Source organism: Aptenodytes patagonicus, chromosome Z (assembly GCF_965638725.1).
Source record: "Aptenodytes patagonicus chromosome Z, bAptPat1.pri.cur, whole genome shotgun sequence".
Lineage (NCBI taxonomy): Eukaryota > Metazoa > Chordata > Aves > Sphenisciformes > Spheniscidae > Aptenodytes > Aptenodytes patagonicus.
The window spans coordinates 41,323,277-41,342,559 of NC_134982.1; the positions used below are offsets into that span (position 1 = coordinate 41,323,277).

Below are 19,283 nucleotides of genomic sequence, written 5' to 3' on the forward strand. Positions count from 1 at the left end.
GGGCTCCAGACCTGGACGCAGTGCTCCAGGTGGGGTCTCACCAGAGCAGAGTAAAGGGGCAGAATCACCTCCCTCGACCTGCTGGCCACGCTTCTTTGGATGCAGCCCAGGACACGACTGGCCTTCTGGGCTGCGAGTGCACATTGCTGGCTCATGTCCAGCTTTTCACCCACCAGTACCCACAAGTCCTTCTTGGCAGGGCTGCTCTCAATCCCTTCATCCCACAGCCTGTATTGATACTGGGGGTTGCACCAGCCCAGGTGCAGGACCTTGCACTTGGCCTTGTTAAACCTCATGAGGTACACACGGGCCCACTTCTCGAGCTTGTCCAGGTCCCTCTGGATGGCATCCCGTCCCTCTGGTGTGTTGACCGTACCACTCAGCTTGGTGTCATCTGCAAACTTGCTGAGGGTGCACTTGATCCCACTGGTTGTCATTGAAGAAGATATTAAATACTGGTCCCAATATGGATCCCTGCAGGACGCCACTCGTCACCAATCTCCATCTGGACATTGAGCCATTGACAACTAACTCTCTGGATGGGACCATCCAACTAATTCCTCATCCACTGGACAGTCTATCCATCAAATCCATCTCTCTCCAATTTAGAGAGAAGGATGTTGTGGGGGACCGTGTCAAAGGCCCTACAGAAGTCCAGACAGAAGACATCAGTAGCTCTTCCCATCTCCACTGATGTAGTCACTCCATCATAGAAGGCTACTAGGTTGGTCAGGCAGGACTTGTCCTTGGTGAAGCCATGCTGGCTGTCTTAAATCAGCTCCCTGTCCTCCATGTGCCTTAGCATAGCTTCCAGGAGGATCTGTTCCATGATCTTCCCAGGCACAGAGGTGAGACTGACTGGCCTGTAGTTCCCAGGGTCTTCCTTTCTACCCTTTTTAAAAATTGGCACAATGTTTCTCTTTTTCCAGTCACCAGAGACTTCACCTGACTGCCATGACTTTTCAAATATCATGAAGAGTTGCTTGGCAACTACATCAGCCAATTCCTTCAGGACTCTGAGATGCATCACGTCGGGTCCCATGGATTTATGTATGTACAGGTTCCTCAGGTGAACCTGATCTTCTCTTACAGTGAGAGGGACTTTGCTCCCACAGTCGCTGCCTTGAGGTCCATCTACTTGAGAGGTGTGGGAAGAGAGGTTGCCAGTAAAGACTGAGGTAAAGAAGTTGTTGAGTACCTCAGCCTTCTCATCGCCTGTCGTTACAAGTTTACCAGTCGTGTTCATCGGGGGGGTACACTTTCTTTGACCTTCCTTTTCTGGCTGACATACCTATAGAAGCCCTTCTTATTATTCTTTGCATCCCTTACCAAGTTCAGCTCCAGCTGGGCCTTGGTCTTCCTGACCCCATCCCTACACAACCAGGTAAGTTCCCTATACTCTTGCCAGGATACCTGTCCCTGCTTCCACTGTGTATGCATTTCCTTCTTGCTCTTTAGTTTGACCAGTATGTCTTGACTCATCCATGCCCGTATCTTGCTGTCCTTTCCTAATTTCTTACATGAGGATCAAGAGCTCTTGCACTCTATGGAAAACATCCTTAAAGATCTGCCAGTTCTGTTCTTCTCCCTTGTCCCTGAGAGCAGTTTCCCAGGAGGTCCCCTTGACTAACTCCTTGAACAGCTGGAATTTTGCTTTCCTTAAATTCAGGGTCCTGACTTTACTCTTTGCCTGTCCCATTTCCCTCAGGACTACGAACTCCACCAGTGAATTATGACTGCAGCCTAGGCTGCCTCCAATCTTGACACCTCTGATTAACTCACTTGCGTTGGTGACCAACAGGTCCAGTAATGCATCCCCTCTGGGAGGGGTGTCTATTACCTGGCCCAAGAAGTTATCCTCGATGCACTCCAGGAGTCTCCTGGATTGCCTACAGCTCGCCATGCTACTTTTCCAGTAGATGTCAGAGTGGTTGAAGTCCTGCAGCAGGATGAGAGCCTGCAAGCCCAATGCCTCCTGCAGCTGGAGTAAGAACGCTTTGTCAATAGGCTCCCCTTGATCAGGTAGCCTGTAGTAAACACTGACCACAAGGTTCCCTTTGTTGCCTTGGTCTCTAATTCCTAGCCATAAGCTTTCAACCTGCTCGTGGCTATTCTTCAGAGACAGCTCTTCACACTCTATTCATTTCTTGATGTAGAGGGCAACCCCTCCACCCCTCCTTCCTCGCCTGTTCCTTCTGAACAGCCTGTAGCCATCGATAGCAGTGCTCCAATCATGGGATTCATTCCACCAAGTTTCAGTAATGGCAACTAAGGTCATAGCTTTCTAGCAGCATGGTGGCTTCCAACTCCTCCTGTTTGTTGCCCATGCTATCTGCATTGGTGTAGAGGCACTTCAGCTTGATTGCCAGACGTGTCAACTTTTTAGAAGAACATGCCTTAATTCTTTTGAGGTACTTCCCTGGTGTTTCCCTGTTGGCTCCTATTACCTCAGGAGCCCCTGGCTCCTCTCTGTAAGTTTCAGGTGTGTTCCAGTGTACACAGCACATCACAAAGCAACAGGTTGAGGGCCCTCACTAGCACCCTGTCCCTCAAATCTTGGTTCATTGTCCCATGGCTTGTCATGGGCAAGCCTGATGTTGTCCCCTTCCCCCTTAAATTCTAGTTTAAAACTCTGTCAATGAGCCCCGCTAGCTCATGAGCAAAGACCCTCTTCCCCCTTTGAGAGAGAAGAATCCATCCACCAGCAGGCCTGGTGCCATGTAGACCATCCAGTTATCAAAAAATCCAAAATTCTGTCAGTGACACCAGCCACAGAGCCATGTATTAATAGACTGGATCCATCTGTTTCTTCCAATATCACTGCCCGCAACTGGAATGATAGAGGAAAAAATTTCCTCTGCTCTGGCTTCCCTTACCAGCCGTCCCAAGACCCGGAAGTCTCTTTTGATTGTCCTTGGACTACATGTTGCCGCTTCATCGCCACCCACATAGAAGAGCAATAACTGCTGGTAGTCTGAAGGCTGTACCAGGCTAGCAAGTTTTCTAAGAATTGCTAGGAATGCTGGGATAGAAGAACAGCTATAAAACTAGAAACTCTGTTCATAGTAAGGATACAACAAATTTTAACTTTATGTACATGGGGACCCTTCAATTATAGACTATGCAAAATAAAGTAAGTGCTAGCTGATTATCTAATCTGCTTATCTATTTTTCCTGAAATTTCTCTCACCTTCACAGTGCTTCCACTTTACATCTCCTAGGTACTCCGCTCTCTTTTACCCACTTCCATGTTGCCTTCTTTCATAACATACCTTCCATTTCCTCTTTGTAACTGCATCCTTCCCAAAATGACCTTACCTTCTAGAAGAAAAAAGTTGTAGACCTTGCACACCATATTTCATATGCTCTTTCCTACCTTTCTGTCTGTGTTTTCTATCCATATCAAAAAATGTCTGCAGGAGAGACCATCTTTTCTCTGTTAGATGTGTCTAACGAAACATGACCATAGGTTTTGTTGGTGTTTAGGCAGTACTGCAGTGAATGAGTTATTCAAAACTAAGGACTGTAACAGTTTTGGCAAAAGAATAAAGTTCTCTGTGTTTACACAGTTTCCTGTACTTGGTGGAAATTTAACTGTAAATGAAAGCTTAATTTTTATCCTTAATGAAAATGTAGTGATAGGTTTGCTAGGACAATACCGTTTTATATGTGGCATACTTAAAAATGCATGAAAATGTCAACTCAGTTTCCAAACAGTTTGCTTTTTCATAAGTTAAAAAAAAAAATCTGTTTTTCTTTCCAAGAAGTTAGAATAGAAAGATAAATCTTCTCTTCCCACCCCGGTAATCTTGAGGTATTCCTGAAATTGCATCATTTTTCTTGAATGAGGTATTAAACTTATAAATGGAAGAATTTACCAACATTAACCTTACTGAAGAAAATGAAAGATTTTGCAGGGGGGTGTAATGGAAATTTAAAAAAGAAAAAGATCTGAGTTTTTCATATTTGATTTCAGGTCTACAGAGACAAGAAAGCACTGATCTGCAATGTCATTTACCTCCACTGTCTGTGAAATCACATCCTGTGAAAAAGATATTAGAGATGGTTTGAAGCTAATTGTGTCACTAGGTCTAGGAATAAAGTGAAAGTTCAGAAAAACAGTGCAAAGCAGGATGGCAGATATTCACTATGGAAATCAAACCATACTTCAGGACGGACAACTTCTTTTTCATCTTCCATGGCTTGTTTCGTAGCGTAGCAATTAGTTTCTTTTTTTCTTCTACCTCTTCTTTCAGCTTGGCCAATTCTTCCTCAGTAATCTGCTCCTCCTCAGAGTCAGAATCAGAGCTTCAAACAAAAGCAGGAACAAAAACCATCACCAAAACTCAGAAAAGACAGAAGTTTTCACTGAAGCACATACTTGGTGTTAATTCTTGTTAACTTTGAGACCTAGATACTGTTGCGCAGAAGGGAGGACACAGTTCACTTAGACTTGTTATTAATTTTAGTATGAAAGGCAAAGCCTGCACACAAAGTGCAGAGCCACAGCTGAACCAGCACTATACCCAGAGCATCCCATGGAGAGCGGGCAGCGCTCTTGAGGAAGTGTCTGACAGCCACTGATTGTTCATGCAGGAGTAACCAGCCTCCTAAGCGTCCAACCCAAACTCACAACGGGCAAGTGAGGACACACAGCCATAAAAATGAACCTGTTCACCCCACTTCAGTGTGCCGCAGGAGAGAAAAAAGACACCACAGCCACAGAAAAGACAAGTTTAAACACTAGATGACAGCCCATCCACTGATCAAGGCAGTAACATTTCAGAGATGGGAAAGATTCAAAGCCACATTGCAGCAAGGCTGTGATGTGTCCTAGCACTCAGAGTAAGCAGATGCAATATTAATGGCATCTCCAGATGTGTTGTGTTTGTAATCTGAACTTCTTATCCATGCATTGGTTTCTAGTATCTTTGGAAAGCATTGCTGATTAAGGCAATGTCCACTTCCCTAAAACCTTCATAGATATCCTTTTCTGTGAGCAATCTTACATCTCATATAATGGCATATAGCAAATCATTAGCAACAGGTGTTTCCTCTTCTTATGCCAGCAAACAGGAAAATGATAAAAAGGAAGTCTTTAGACTCTGACTTCCTGCCCTAAAAACTTGACAGTGACAACTGTCAGCAGCACTAAGTGAGCTCTTAGTAAAAGCAGTTTGATGCGTTTCTATTTGTTTCTTGTTGTGTTTTCTTTTGCCTTTTTTTTCTGTTTTGAATGTTTGAAAATATACTACAGGTTTTTTTAAATAGTTTTCTAGTTTGCTATGGGAACAGTTCATTCAGACTTCATCAAGCAAGCAGTTTTCAGGCTGTTTTGCTTATAATTCACCTTTCTGAGAGTTTGATATTCAAAATCTGAAGTCAGAGCTGAATGATTCATTATATAAGTCACCTAATTGTATAGTTTCTATTGTCTTGATAACTAAAGAATTATAAACTTTTTCTTCTACCAAAATAGATAACAGAGCTGTAGTTAAAGATTTGTGTGACATATAAGTCAAAGGGTTTATCTGTGTGACATAAAGGACAAAAGGGTTTATCAGCAAGAATATTTATGAAAAGTTTCAAAACAAACAAATACAATAAAAGCAAAATTCTTTTTGCAATACAGCAAAATACAAATTTCTCATTGATCATCCGCCTTTAGTTTTCATAAAATACACATTGTTATAGCAAAAGCTACAGGGATCCCTTTAAAAACTTCAGACACACAGGATTAAGTTAGCAAAAGAAAGAAGGAAGCTCTCAGCTATCAGATGCCCTGCTATTAAAGACTCAAATGGTATTTATTGAAAAGACTGTCACATTTGAAAGTTGAACCCATCAGCCATAAAACTTCAGACTTCCTGTGATAAAAAACAGTGCCACAGAAAATATAAATCTACAGAAAGAAAGACTGCTACTGAACACCATACATATTTATTGTTATTCCGGTATTGAGATGAGAAACTTAAGTCAAATGGATGAAGGTCAATAAAAAGATTTGTGCATATAATTTTGAGGCATTATAATGCCAAAAGAGTCATGTCTTTAAGAAGAACAGAAAGATTAAGGGAGTCTGGTTTTGAGAACGCTTTAAATCTTTAGTTTTTACAATCAGCTGCTTTGCGTTTGTCCTGGTTTTGGCAGGGATAGAGTTAATTCCCTTCCTAGTAGCTGGTACAGTGCTGTGTTTTGGATTTAGGGTGAGAACAAAGTTGATAACGCACCAATGTTTTAGTTGTTGCTAGGTAATGCTTACACTAGCCAAGGACTTTTTAGTTTCCCATGCTCTACCGACTGAGAAGGCTGGAGGTGCACAAGAAGCTGGGAGGGGGCACAGCCAAACTGGCCAAAGGGACGTTTCCATACCATGTGACGTCATGCTCAGTACATAAACTGGGGAAAGCTGGCCGGGGGGCCCGCTGCTCGGGGACTGGCTGGGCATCGGTTGGCGGGTGGTGAGCAATTGTACTGTGCATCACTTGTTTTGTGGTTTTTTGGGGTTTTTTTTATATATATAATTTTATTGCCATTATTAAACTGTTTTTATCTCAACCCACGAGTTTTTCTCACTTGTGCTCTTCCAATTCTCTTCCCCATCCCACCCGGGGGGGGCGGGGAGTGAGCGAGCAGCTGCGTGGTGCTTAGTTGCCGACAGAGGTTAAACCACGACAGCATTTTACAAAACAGACAGCAACGTGCCCAATATTGAGGATTTCCTTTGACAGAAGATTGCTGGGTTATGCAAAACTGAAACATGCAGTTTTACAAGACTGCAGTGAGAGTGGTGGGAAATATGAGTGGTAGGTGCTAATGCAGTGAGCTTACTGAGGAAAGGAAGCTGAGCAGAACATAAGAGGTAAAGTAGGGATAATATTGGCTCTTGTGCCCATTGCCCACTAGTGCTTTATTTGTTTTTGCAAACACATCTCATCTTTCATTTTTCACTTTCCTTTGGAACCAGGAAAGTAATAAAAATTCCAAATTTCAAAGCATCTTTAAGAAATCAGTATTTTCAAGAGTGTTTACACTATACAGTCAAACTTTGTGAAGTTACAGCAGATTTTTCCTTTAGCTCGAGCGGTTGAACACGATGAGATTCAAGCCAGGAAATCAGAATTCTGTCTTCTGCAAGTAAAAGTCTTAGCCTTTCATGAAAGGTTGTGATTCATACATTTGAAGGCCAGAAGGGTTCACTGTGACCTTCAGGCTAACACAGAGCATAAACGCACACAATGCTTTCTTTCCTAAGTCAGTAGAGCTCTTGAAATCAATGGCGCTTCCTTAAATCACACACATAATGAACTTGCTCATACTATTAATCTGTGTTTTGTTTTATGCCCATATTACACATCTGTGTTTCGGTTTTAGTTTCTTCTCCTCTTTATGGATGTAATCTACTCTTCTCATTATTTTTGTAAAAGCCATTTTATAGAGGTAAAAATCAAGATGAAAATGTTTTCTTGGAGCTTGGATGTTTTCAGTGAAAAGACTGGTAGGACTTTAAAAGTCTAGAGTGATGAGTGAATAAATTTGACTACATTTCTTCCTAGTTTTTTGTGAAAATTCTATTGTTTATTGATAACCCCTATAACATCCCCTGGCACTTAGTGCTCGTCAACAATCTTCCTGCTAGCAAAAAGATGCAGTGCCTGTACTGCCTTAATCTTCCAGGTACCTCTAGTCTTTTCCATAAGTTTTATGCTATTGAGTAATCCTATTAAAAATCAGTTGATTTGCTCACATATAGACATATACAGTAAAAATAGAAATTGCACAGGCTAGGCAGAATATAAGATTCCTTTTCTGAGGATTTGTAGCTCAAGTGACTGCATACGGTTTCTATCTAAGACCGATCAGTCACAATTAGACAAGCCAGTAAAGAACAAAATCGCTTTTCAACCTAGGAATATCACAGATCTTCACAGTGAGACTATAAGGAGCAATTTATCATTAATATTTTTGGGATGTTGATTATGAACAGTGTAGAGCAGGCCCTCCTCACACCCTCAGTAACAGGTAAGAATCAACTACATCAACAACCAATAGCATCTAAGAGCAGAAGATTTAAAACTCACCCAGAAATAACTCCTTTTGCCATGGAATTACCCTGTGAAACTCACTACCACAAATTAGCAGCGATCAAAATAATCAGGTTAAAAAAAAAAAAAAGTCAACACAGAGTTCATCTAGGATTCCTTTATGTCCTTTATGTAGAATAATTAAGGCATAAAGAGGTTTTCCTGATTTAGGTGAAAAGTAGCAGAGAGGAAGAGGGTAACAGCACCAGATTCTACTGATTTGTATTGTGACATAGCCAAAAAGGGTAGTGTTTGCAGAGCTCAGCAAAATCCACAATGACAGCAGCAAATACAATAATATCTCCCTGTGGAATAATATCACATTCAATTTTACTTTTCTTTTTGTTTTGTTTTTTTTTCATTTTTTTCTTTCTCAACTTCTTATTTTACTCTTATCATGCTTTTTCATGCTGAAATGTCTTGGCAATTAAAAACTACATCAGCAAGATGTACTTTTAAACAGTACGTAGCTTTTGTTGTGATAGGTCCTCATAGACTTGCTAGACAGGCTATATTTCTATGCTGCCACCCTTCTCTTCTGTCCTGAAGGTTTGCAAATCCTTTATCTGAATCACTGCTGAACTGATCACCAGCTTATTTTCCTTTGTTTTTATATTATTTTTGGTTTTCTTTTAAAAACCTTTTAAAACATTCTTAAATTTATTACTCTGCAATCTTGTCAGCTGGTGTCCTAAAAGTCTAAAAATATAATGTTCTTGAGGTATCTTCCATGGCATCCTCAGTTTTTCCTCAAAGGTTATGCTTATTACTTCAAGAACTAAGTCTTGATCCAGGTAGCAATTTCTAATTATTTAGCCCAAACATATGTATTTTAATGTTAAAAGCTTTGGAAGACAATGAAAAATATTGTGTCGTCATTCAATTTTATGTTTTCAGTGTTTGTTTTTTTTAATTAATGCTCAATAAATGTTTACAATGGAAGACAATAAAAAGCAAGGGAACATGGATTGACACATTCAAGACTGTTGCTATACGAGTACAGGAAATTGCACAGATGGGGGATAATTGGCACCATAGCGAAGAGCCAGCACAAAGAAAGATTTTAGGCATTCTTGTAGGGAAGGGAAATGAAGTAGAAGTATATTGAAATGGGATCATGGACAAATTAATGCAACAGCATGTCTCACTGTATTTTTTTCTTTCTTTTGACTCCTGCTGCACTCTCCAGTGATGCCTTTGGGAACACAAACAGCTGTAGCAAGTGCTGAACGAGGGAAGGGGAACCTCTCTCCCTCCCCACTGAGATAAGCATGCCTAGCTCCATTTGTTCCATTATACACCATTCCCAGGGGTTGTTTCCTTTCAATAGCATGAGAAGGGACAGGGAGCAAGAGAATGCCAGGATGGCAGAAAAATACAAAATAATTCTCTGAAGTGCTCCATTTCAGTGGGGTCTTCCAAAGACCCCAGGTTGCATTAAATGCTTTGGAAAAGTGAACAGTAATATTTCAGAGGCAGTGAGTGGGAGACAGACTGGAAAATCCCATCTCAGTCCTTGGTTCTGGGTTCTAGAAGTTTTGGCACTGATCTTTTATAAAAAGCTGGCTCAAACCTGGCTGGGAAACAAGAACTCAATCTTGTGTCAAGATTTTAGTTCTGCACTGGAAATACAACTATACCTTGGGGGTTTGGAGGGTTATCAGCTTGGGGTTTGGGGGATTTTAGTTCTGGGGAAAGGAAAAGGCAGGAGAGATCTCACCTGTTATGACCTCTCTCTGTCATTTGCTCCCCTCCTCTGTCACTTTCACTCCCTTTCTCCAGAGAACGGCTCATAAACTTAGGATATTTAACTACAATAAGGGTGACCCTGGCTTGAGTTCCTGTTCTGCCTGACCAAATTTGACCTAATCCTCAGGCAGTCCCAGAAGGGCCTGGCTGGTCATTTCCCAAGGCCCACCCTCGACTTGTGACAAACCCCTGACTTCATTCCACCAAAATGGATATGGCTTTGTGGAAAGTTTCCACTTCACTCAGCCAGCATTTCCTCATTGCAGGAAAAAAAAAATAATCTGTCCAGCTGTAATTGGGCTGTAAGGAGTAATGGAGTCATACTGACGCTTGGTATTTCACAGCTATGAATGAAAGCAGGTTTTATGTAAGATAACCATGGGTTTATATTAAAAAAATAATTTAATTAATTACCCAGATCCTGATTTCTTTTTGTCTTTTTTCTTCTTGTTGGCCTTCTCTTTTTTCCCTTTCTTATCAGGCTTTTTGTCCTGTTTCTTCTCATTTTTGCCTTTCCCACTTTTACCCCCTTTCTCATCTTCGTCATCTTCATCATCTTCCTTGGATTTCTGATTTGCCTGGTTCTTCCTGGCTTTTGCAGGGTCCCCATCAGAATCACTGCCCTCATTTCCAGCTGCTTGTCCCCGTCCTCTACGGTTTCTGTGCCTTCGATGCCCAGCTCTCCTTGTCCCATCTTCATCATCCTCATCCTCCTCACCACCATGCCTCGCTCTCCCTCTCGTATGTCCCCTTCTGGTTCTTGGTGTTGCTCTCTTCCCCCCTTTATCTGTGATGAAGGGAAAAAAACACATTAGAGGGAGACGTTTCCTCCTCCTTCATTCATACAGATAATCAGAAAACATCTGAGTGTGGCCTCAAAGTAATCTACACTACTGACCTGTTCCTCTGACATTTTCTTCATTCTCAGCTGCACTGCCTTCTTCATTGTCAACATCACTGCCATCTGTGGAGTGAAAACAAAGGCCAGTGCATGTGAAGTGTGGATCAGTCACCAGGAATGCACAGGTTTTAAGAAATTCTTGGCAATTACTGCATTGTACTCCCTTACAACATTTCACAAACCCAGCTTTTTGGAACATGGCAAATAGTTTTCAAGAAATAAGACGAAGACAGGAAAAAATAGTTACACTTTACTTCAGCACTCAAATAAGTAAACCCTCAAGTTATGCCGTGAAGAACTTCCTCTCATGGAAGAAATCCGTAGGACAGGAGGACCCTCAAAAAGAAACACGATAGCAATATCCTACAATTTGAGGAAAAGAACAAGGAAGATGAAAAAGTTTCTAGGGCAATTCTCAAAGATTTTCTTAAATGTGAAAGATAAGCACTGGCTGATATTAAAGATTAAAAGAATCATTTTCCGATTTCACTGACTGGAGGGCATGAAGCTTCATAGCTGCAGCATGGCTGAAAAGCATAGTCCCAGAAGAAAGAGGAAGATGTACTCTCAGCTCCAGCAACCAAATCTCTAAGCATAGTGACAAAAGTTGACCCAGCTCACTCGCATGCTGTACCACAGTCGTCTTCTACCACTCAGGAGATGATAAAAACATTGGAGACTCTAGAGAGAGAGCCTATTTACAGAAGCAAGTAGTATGTCTGCTTAGAAACATTTTTGGTTTGGGGTGGATCTCTTGCTGAAGTTTTTCAGTCTTAATAAGTTCAATAAGAGATGCTGCCTCTGCTACCCATCAATAACCAGGAAAGTATCCAATTCATTTGCCTGGGACACTTTGAAACTGGGATAATGCATATATAAAGAAAGCAAAATATTCCTCTCTTTCATATGTATTATATCCATTAATATGCTCTTTGCAAATATTGGTATGAACGTATTATTTAATGGGTCACTCCTGAAACTGCTAGTGGTATTCACCAGCAATGTTTCTTCAGAAGCAATCCAACTAATACCTGAGAAGCCAGGAGTTAATAGGCTCTCTTGAGGTATCTTTGAGCTTGTACATGTGGGACAGCACTTGAGACACATCAGTGAAATATATAGAAATAAATGGTAGTAGGAGATTAATGAGAAGACTAAGAAATATTACCATGAATAGAAATAGGCAGCTGTCATTCCACTCCTATATACCATGTATGTTCCAGACGTATGTTGTCTAATGTCCCCTCTGTACAGACAGGACAGGTGACATGTCATGATCATGTCATAGTTGCGTTTTTCAGGCAAGAGGAAACTACAGTTATCTTCCTTCTTCATTCACCTGTAACACTTTTGAATTTTTCTTTATATTCTTTCTCCACCCATTCCCTAGTTCCCTAGTTCCTTTTACAAATTTTATTAAGCCACTAGCAATTAATCGAAAATTTATACATAAATTGATTTATCTAGGGACCGCTGTAGCTAACTATCAGGCACAACTTCTTAGCTTTACCCAGTATCAAAGAAAAGCAGTAAAATATGTAAGGCTGCAAACAAGAAGGAATCTAGGGTCTTGTTTCACTGTGTGCAATAATGGGCAAAGGGTTATTATCCAGAATTTGACAGGCATTTTAAAACTGGGATATATGCAGGGAGTCTAAGTTCCCTCTACAAAACATTTCATTATAATTACATTTTCTATCATTTCCACAGCATCAGCACAATAATTTTTTAAGACTATGCAAAAATGTTATCATTCAATATCATCAGTGGAATGTGAAAATAAGCACTCCTTTGTTCTGTTTGGACATATGCCTTCTGCTGCTGACAGTAACAGGATCTCCATTTGACAAAGATCATTACGTTGCTATTGAAAGCTTGCAAAGATGAAGACAGACACTTCTAAAGAGATACTTTGCATGCAACAATAGGGCACGGTCTTTTATTGCAACTAATGCTTTTGCTGATCTCCTCCAGCCAAACGGAAATTCCCAGGGAAGCACTTTAATGGTACAAGGTTGGCCCCACTGCAGATTCTGATGAGCGCATACAACAAGCAAACAGCTGGAGGTATATCATATATACTGAAACATGCATTAGCAGTGAAAGTGTATCGTGCTCAAGTTGACATCATATTGACATAATAGTGAAAGTGACAATGGACTATGCAACACAGAGGCTTAAGCAGTGCAGAAGGTAGCTGTCAAGGTTTAATAATTCAAATAGCATAAGGGTAACAAATGTGCTCGTCTGAATCCAACATTTCAGGTAAAATAAAGTGTTAAACTACTTAATAGATTTCAGGCTGCTTGAAGAAAGTAGAATCATAGAATCATAGAATCATAGAATCGTTTCAGTTGGAAAAGACCTTTAAGATCATCAAGTCCAACCATTAACCTAACACTGCCAAGCCCACCACTAAACCATGTCCCTGTGCACCACATCTACATGGTTTTTAAATACCCTCAGGGATGGTCACTCAACCACTTCCCCGAGCAGCCTGTTCCACGGTTTGACAATCCTTTCAGTGAAGAAATTTTTCCTAATATCCAATCTAAACCTCCCCTGGCGCAACTTGAGGCTGTTTCCTCTCGTCCTATCGCTTGTTACTTGGGAAAAGAGACCAACACCTACCTCTCTACAACCTCCTTTCAGGTAGTTGTAGAGCATGATGAGGTCTCCCCTCAGCCTCCTTTTCTCCAGGCTAAACAACCCCAGTTCCCTCAGCCGCTCCTCATAAGACTTGTGCTGTAGATCCTTCAACAGCTTCATTGCTCTTTTTTGCATGCACGCCAGCACCTCAACGTCCTTCTTGTAGTGAGGGGCCCAAAACTGAACACAGCATTCGAGGTGCGGCCTCACCAGTGCCGAGTACAGGGGCACGATCACTTCCCTACTCCTGCTGGCCACACTATTTCTGATACAGGCCAGGATGCCATTGGCCTTCTTGGCCGCCTGGGCACACTGCCGGCTCATATTCAGCCGGCTGTCGACCAGCACCCTCAGGTCCTTTTCTGCTGGGCAGCTTTCCAGCCACTCTTCCCCAAGCCTGTAGCGCTGCATGGGGTTGTTGTGACCCAAGTGCAGGACCCAGCACTTGGCCTTGTTGAACCTCATACAATTGGCCTCGGCCCATTGTTCCAGCCTGTCCAGGTCCTTCTGCAGAGCCTTCCTACCCTCGAGCAGATCAACACTCCCGCCCATCTTGGTGTCATCTGCAAACTTACTGAGGGTGCACTCGATCCCCTCATCCAGATCATTGATAAAGATATTGAACAGAACTGGCCCCAGTACTGATCCCTGGGGAACACCACTTGTGACTGGTCACCAACTGGATTTAACTCCATTCACCACAACTCTTTGGGCCTGGCCGTCCAGCCAGTTTTTTACCCAGCGAAGAATACGCCCATCCAAGCCATGAGCAGCCAGTTTCTCCAGGAGAATTCTGTGGGAAACAGTGTGAAAGACTTCACTAAAGTCTAGGTAGACAACATCTACACCCTTTCCCTCAGCCACTCAGCGGGTCACCTTGTCATAGAAGATCAGGTTAGTCAAGCAGGACCTGCCTTTCATAAATCCATGCTGACTGGGCCTGATCACCTGGTTGCCCTGTAGTACTGCAAACACTACTAGAGTGTAGTGCACTCTAGTGTACACTACTAGAGGGGAGTGTATCTGAATAGTGACTCCTTTGTGTTTATGTCTTTTTTTCATCTAAATGCTCAGGCACATGAGTGATAAAGAAAAAAGTTTTTAAAGAAATGAAAAAAAAGCATAAAATCAAACAGAAGTATATATTGCCACAAAACAAGCCTAGAAAAAATGACCAGTGATTACATGGAATCATGCAGCTAGAAGAGTCGTGGGTACTACAGACATAACCAACAAGCACAACTGCAGCTTCAAAAGTTATTTCTGCAAAAATTTAAAATTATAGCTCCAAACTGAACTTCAGAACATTCCTGCCTCCACAGACCCATGCTCATATATAGATGAAACATGTTGATATGAAGAATGCTAGAGGATTGTCCTTCTCATTCTGGTGTATCCACAGAATAAGAGACGTCTCGCAGCTCTTGGGGTATGATGCAGGAAGTATTATACTAGAATTTATTTTTAAAAGAAGCTGGAAGCCAAGGAGGACTCTTCAATCCTCCAGTTTCCTTGCACTCTACTTTATGTCATGAGTTGTGTCACTAGTATAAAAGCTGAAGCTCAGGGTAGAACTAAAAGTTATTCACTTGTGTCAGCTGTGATAGCAGTTGGTGCTGTTTAGGAAGAGCAAAGTCACTGAGGAGGGGGGATGAAGAAGCTTTACCACCCCTGACGTTTGTCCTGAACAGCGTATATGCATGCGTTCATATAAGCTACATAGCCACCCCCCACCACACCCACATTATATCTACCCCTGGAGACTTGTAATTCAGACAAACTGTATTAATAGTTGTCTTTTTGTGTTTGGGGGTTTTGTACATGTCATTAAAAGACCAATGTTGTTAGCTGGTTGGGTATTTGAGCAGTAAGAGAGATAAATAATCATTACTGTTTAACATTATTATTATTGGAAAGCTATTTCAGGTCATGAACTCTGTAATACTTTTCAAAGAGGAAAGCAAGAGGCTAGGCAGCTCAGAACTCAGACTTTAGCTGCTTGTGGCAAACCCTGTCTTACTGACAGGGAGAAGCATTTCAACAATACACAAATTACGGTTCATGGTGACACAAAATCTAAATGCAGTTTAGCACTAAATTTAAATGTTCTTCTATAAACCACAACATAAAGAAACTGTAGAGTGCATTCCTCAGGCACAGCATTATCATCCTATAGGAAAACTGAAGAGCATTTTTGATGCTCTGGTTTGTTAAAATAGAAATGTATAGTCTTTGATGCAGGAACAAAATCATCATTATGTGAGATACTTTTAGATCTATATACTTGTCTTCTGCTTTTTTAAACAGATTTTCACGTGATCCCGCTTATCAAAAGTTCAGTGAATCCTCCACTAAAAGCAACTAAGTCTCACTACAGCACAGTCTAGAATTACTTGTTGTTCCAGAAAAGGGTTGATAGGACCTCATTTCTTCACGGTATTAATATTCATAGGGCTAATATCAGGTTATTAGGCTTTGAGTCAGCTAACTTGAGTTTATGTGACCCAGAGCAAACTATTGTTCAGCTGTTATATCTTCCAGGATACGTCATCCTGCCCTAATGATACATATATCATTAGGTATATTTGGAGCTATGGTCCATAACTCCTTATGCTCTAGGAAACCCAATCACTTTCTGATTTTTTTTTTTTTCCACAGTAGTTTAAGGGAAACTTCCTTATCTTTCTAGACTAAAGGCAGGGAAAGTGTAATCTGAGTAAGCTATCATTTTACTTGAAGTCTTATTTATGTTTTAGACTATAGCCACAAATGAGCCAACAAGACTAAAGGAGGGTGTCCTGCATAAGGGCTCAGACTAACCTGCAAGTCAGAGACTGCAGTGAAGCAGAACATCAGACAGCTCAGGAGAGAGATCAAACTGTACAACACTCACATTTCATGTTTTGGGTTTTTTTAAAACTTAATTTATACTGATAAAGTCTCCTTGATTTTTCACTGTGAAAGGGATCATGATTCTTAGAAGTACCCCATAAAATATGGCCCACTGTTGCAATATTACTGCTCACATTACTACTATGTAAAACTGACTGCTGGTAAGCACTTCTGCATGCTGGTACCATAGAAAAAGATCAGTGGTATAAAAAGTAATCTGTAATTCAAAAAATGTTATCAGATTTTTTGTACATGTTATAAAATAAATTTCTACTTTATTAATTAATTGTCAAGCCAATGAAATGGATCATATGCAGATAGAGCCTTGCAAGCAATTATTGTGTCTTCCTCTGGACTGGACCATGCTGGACTTTTTTCAGTGCCAGAAAGCCATTAGCCTAGATAGCTAATAAACCAGCTGCCCAACATGCAGAAATGTCAGCAATGCAAGACCATATTAGACAACAAATGCATGTGAAGTATTAGTCAAAAAGAATAGGAAGAGCTGTATAATACTCAATTCTAGGTATTTACATACTTTTCCATACTATTCTTTCTGATCGTGTAAATATGAGAGCATCTCACAACACTTCTGTGAGGATAAATATCACTAGAAGTAACAGCTGTAAAACACACAAGAAATAATATACCAAGATCTCACAGAAAGTCTATGGCAAGAGTGAACTGGTGCAGACTTCAACATCCAAGATCTGAGACCTTAATACTATAGACCCCATCCTCTTAGTGTATTTCCAAACATTGAGAAAAACAGCTTGGCCCATCTTGGGCACAGGAGAAGGGGACTTGAAACACAGAAATTACAAATAAAAATTGAATTTATAGAACAAATGGAACATTTAGTATTTGAGACCATGCTTGATTTTTCTTCTATGTTTTTCCCAGTTAGTATTGCAATTTTTTCTTCCAATGGACTAAAATAAAAATCACAACCCAAAAATATACCCTGTCCAGCAATAGCTATGAATTTATGAAGTAAAATAATAATTCCTATTCAGTTACAATCACACTGGCAAATATAGTGTTTATTTTTCTGCACCTGAATTAGCAAGTTGTAAATACTAAAGTAGGCAGAATATTTATACTACAATGTCATAAAGTCACTAGTGTCTCGGTAGACTTATTAGTCTTAATGTATATGCTATGGCCTGCAGACTTCTATACCCAAAGAGTTTCCAGAAGTTGCCCGAGAGGCAACAAGCTTTCACTCTCTGCAGATTGCCATTGAAGAGAATTTGCCCAACTAATTGTAGCCCAGTCAACATTTGAAAATTACAGATGGGGACCACAGGGAACAAATGGAATCCATTCAATTCACATCCATAAATTGCTCATTTGTTTTCCACAGGTAAGGAAAAATTACAAATGTTCTACTAAAATGACAGAGACTGAGCTCACATAGATCAAGTTGGCACTGTGGCTGGCATTGGGCACATCATCTGATTACACTCTCCTCGTTCCAGTTTCTTTCTGGGCTGTACTTACACACCAGGAGGTTTGAGTGTTGTCTCTCAGTTTGTGGGTCAGGACTTCTCTTAGACAAAGTTCCCCTTCAGGGATAAATAAGTTTATTGCACGATTTCAGTGCAAGAATTTTAGGTCAAATCTGATTTTCCTATTATAAAACCTACAGAAGGCAGAGGAGGAAGATAATTTAGTGAGAAACCCCTCAGTATTTCACCCTCTTCAGGAAGGCACAGATAAAAGTTTCCAGGCCACTGTGACTCACACTGTCTCTGTGGATACACCCACATTTCCCTACCTATGCCAGACAAAGACCTAACCATGTAGTGCTTTGTCCTACCCAAGACTAGAGATCTGACGAGCTTGCAGGACGCATTGGTTACTGTAATAAAACAACAAGGAGAAGCCACATTTGCATTGTGTCTTCATCACACAGTTGGCTTGATGGTCAGCAATTTTTCATTTTCATTGCAGTCTTTACTGCAAGAATTAGGAACAGAATATTAATTGTCCAATGCATTCTGGGAAGTGTGAGACTGCAGTAAATCATACCAATCTGACCTTTTCAGGTTCCGAAATGTGATTTGCTTAGCTTATTGCCATTCATTCATTGTACTGTTAACATGGGAAGAACACGTTAATATGGAGAAAACAGTTCATGTTCAAGTTACAAATGTAGCATTCTTAGTGGATCTGAAGTCAATTGTATTTTTGACTACCTTGTGAGAAGACAGCTCTTTTAAGGTTGATACCTACAGCTGTCCAGCTCACCACAGATTCTCTATTATTTTTAGAGGATAATAAGCACTTTCCATCTGATCTCTTTTAAACATCCACTCCTAAGATTTGTGCCCTAAGTCTTCTTTTCCTGTATGAGAAAGACACAATGAATTCACACTCATGAACTTAGCATAATGAACCATAAATCTCCTATCATAGATTTTGCAGAAGACATTATGAAACAAGAAGACATTATGGCCAAACCAGGGCTTCACTAGAGCTAAAGATATCAAAAAGCAAAAATGTATGGCCCTAGACTGCATTTTTGCAACTGTTGATGGCGTCCATTTTTTGCAAGAATATTCCTCAGGACAGTCAGCAATGATGAAGCAAAACCTCCTGTAAAGAAATTGCAACTAGATTAGTGCCTGAGCTCTGTGCTGAATAACTCCAGCCCTTGGAACATTTTAAGTCAAAAGTGGACTCAGAACCACATTCTGAAAGCGTCTCATAGTCACTTATAGTGGACCTCCAGCTTTTTAAGTCTTCTTAAATCAAGACTGAGTCTTGAATTTACTCACACAATCTCACCTCCGAATATACTCATAACTGTCATTAAGGTAGCTAGATTTTATTATAAATTATGTACAGGATAAATTTTCATGCAAAATGTGTCAAGGAGTGATCATGATTCTGCAACCTGGAGATCTCAATGTTCTCCAGTTAAAAGATGTGTCGTTTTTGTTCAGCATGGGAATGCTAACCTCTGTACTTTGAATGAATAATAAAGTTACTGAATCAGAAGA

The 19,283-nt window shown here is 40.7% G+C and overlaps 1 protein-coding gene across 1 annotated transcript in view; it reads right to left on the minus strand.

The window, feature by feature from the left end:
• Nucleotides 1-19,283, minus strand: part of TMC1 (transmembrane channel like 1) — a 75,135-nt gene that overhangs the window by 54,654 nt on the left and 1,198 nt on the right. The window contains exons 2-4 of the mRNA XM_076362441.1: nucleotides 10,732-10,797; nucleotides 10,248-10,620; nucleotides 4,168-4,308 (exon numbers count right to left, since the gene is read on the minus strand). Of these exons, the coding sequence (XP_076218556.1) occupies nucleotides 4,168-4,308; nucleotides 10,248-10,620; nucleotides 10,732-10,797 (580 nt within the window). The remainder of the gene's footprint in view (nucleotides 1-4,167; nucleotides 4,309-10,247; nucleotides 10,621-10,731; nucleotides 10,798-19,283) is intronic.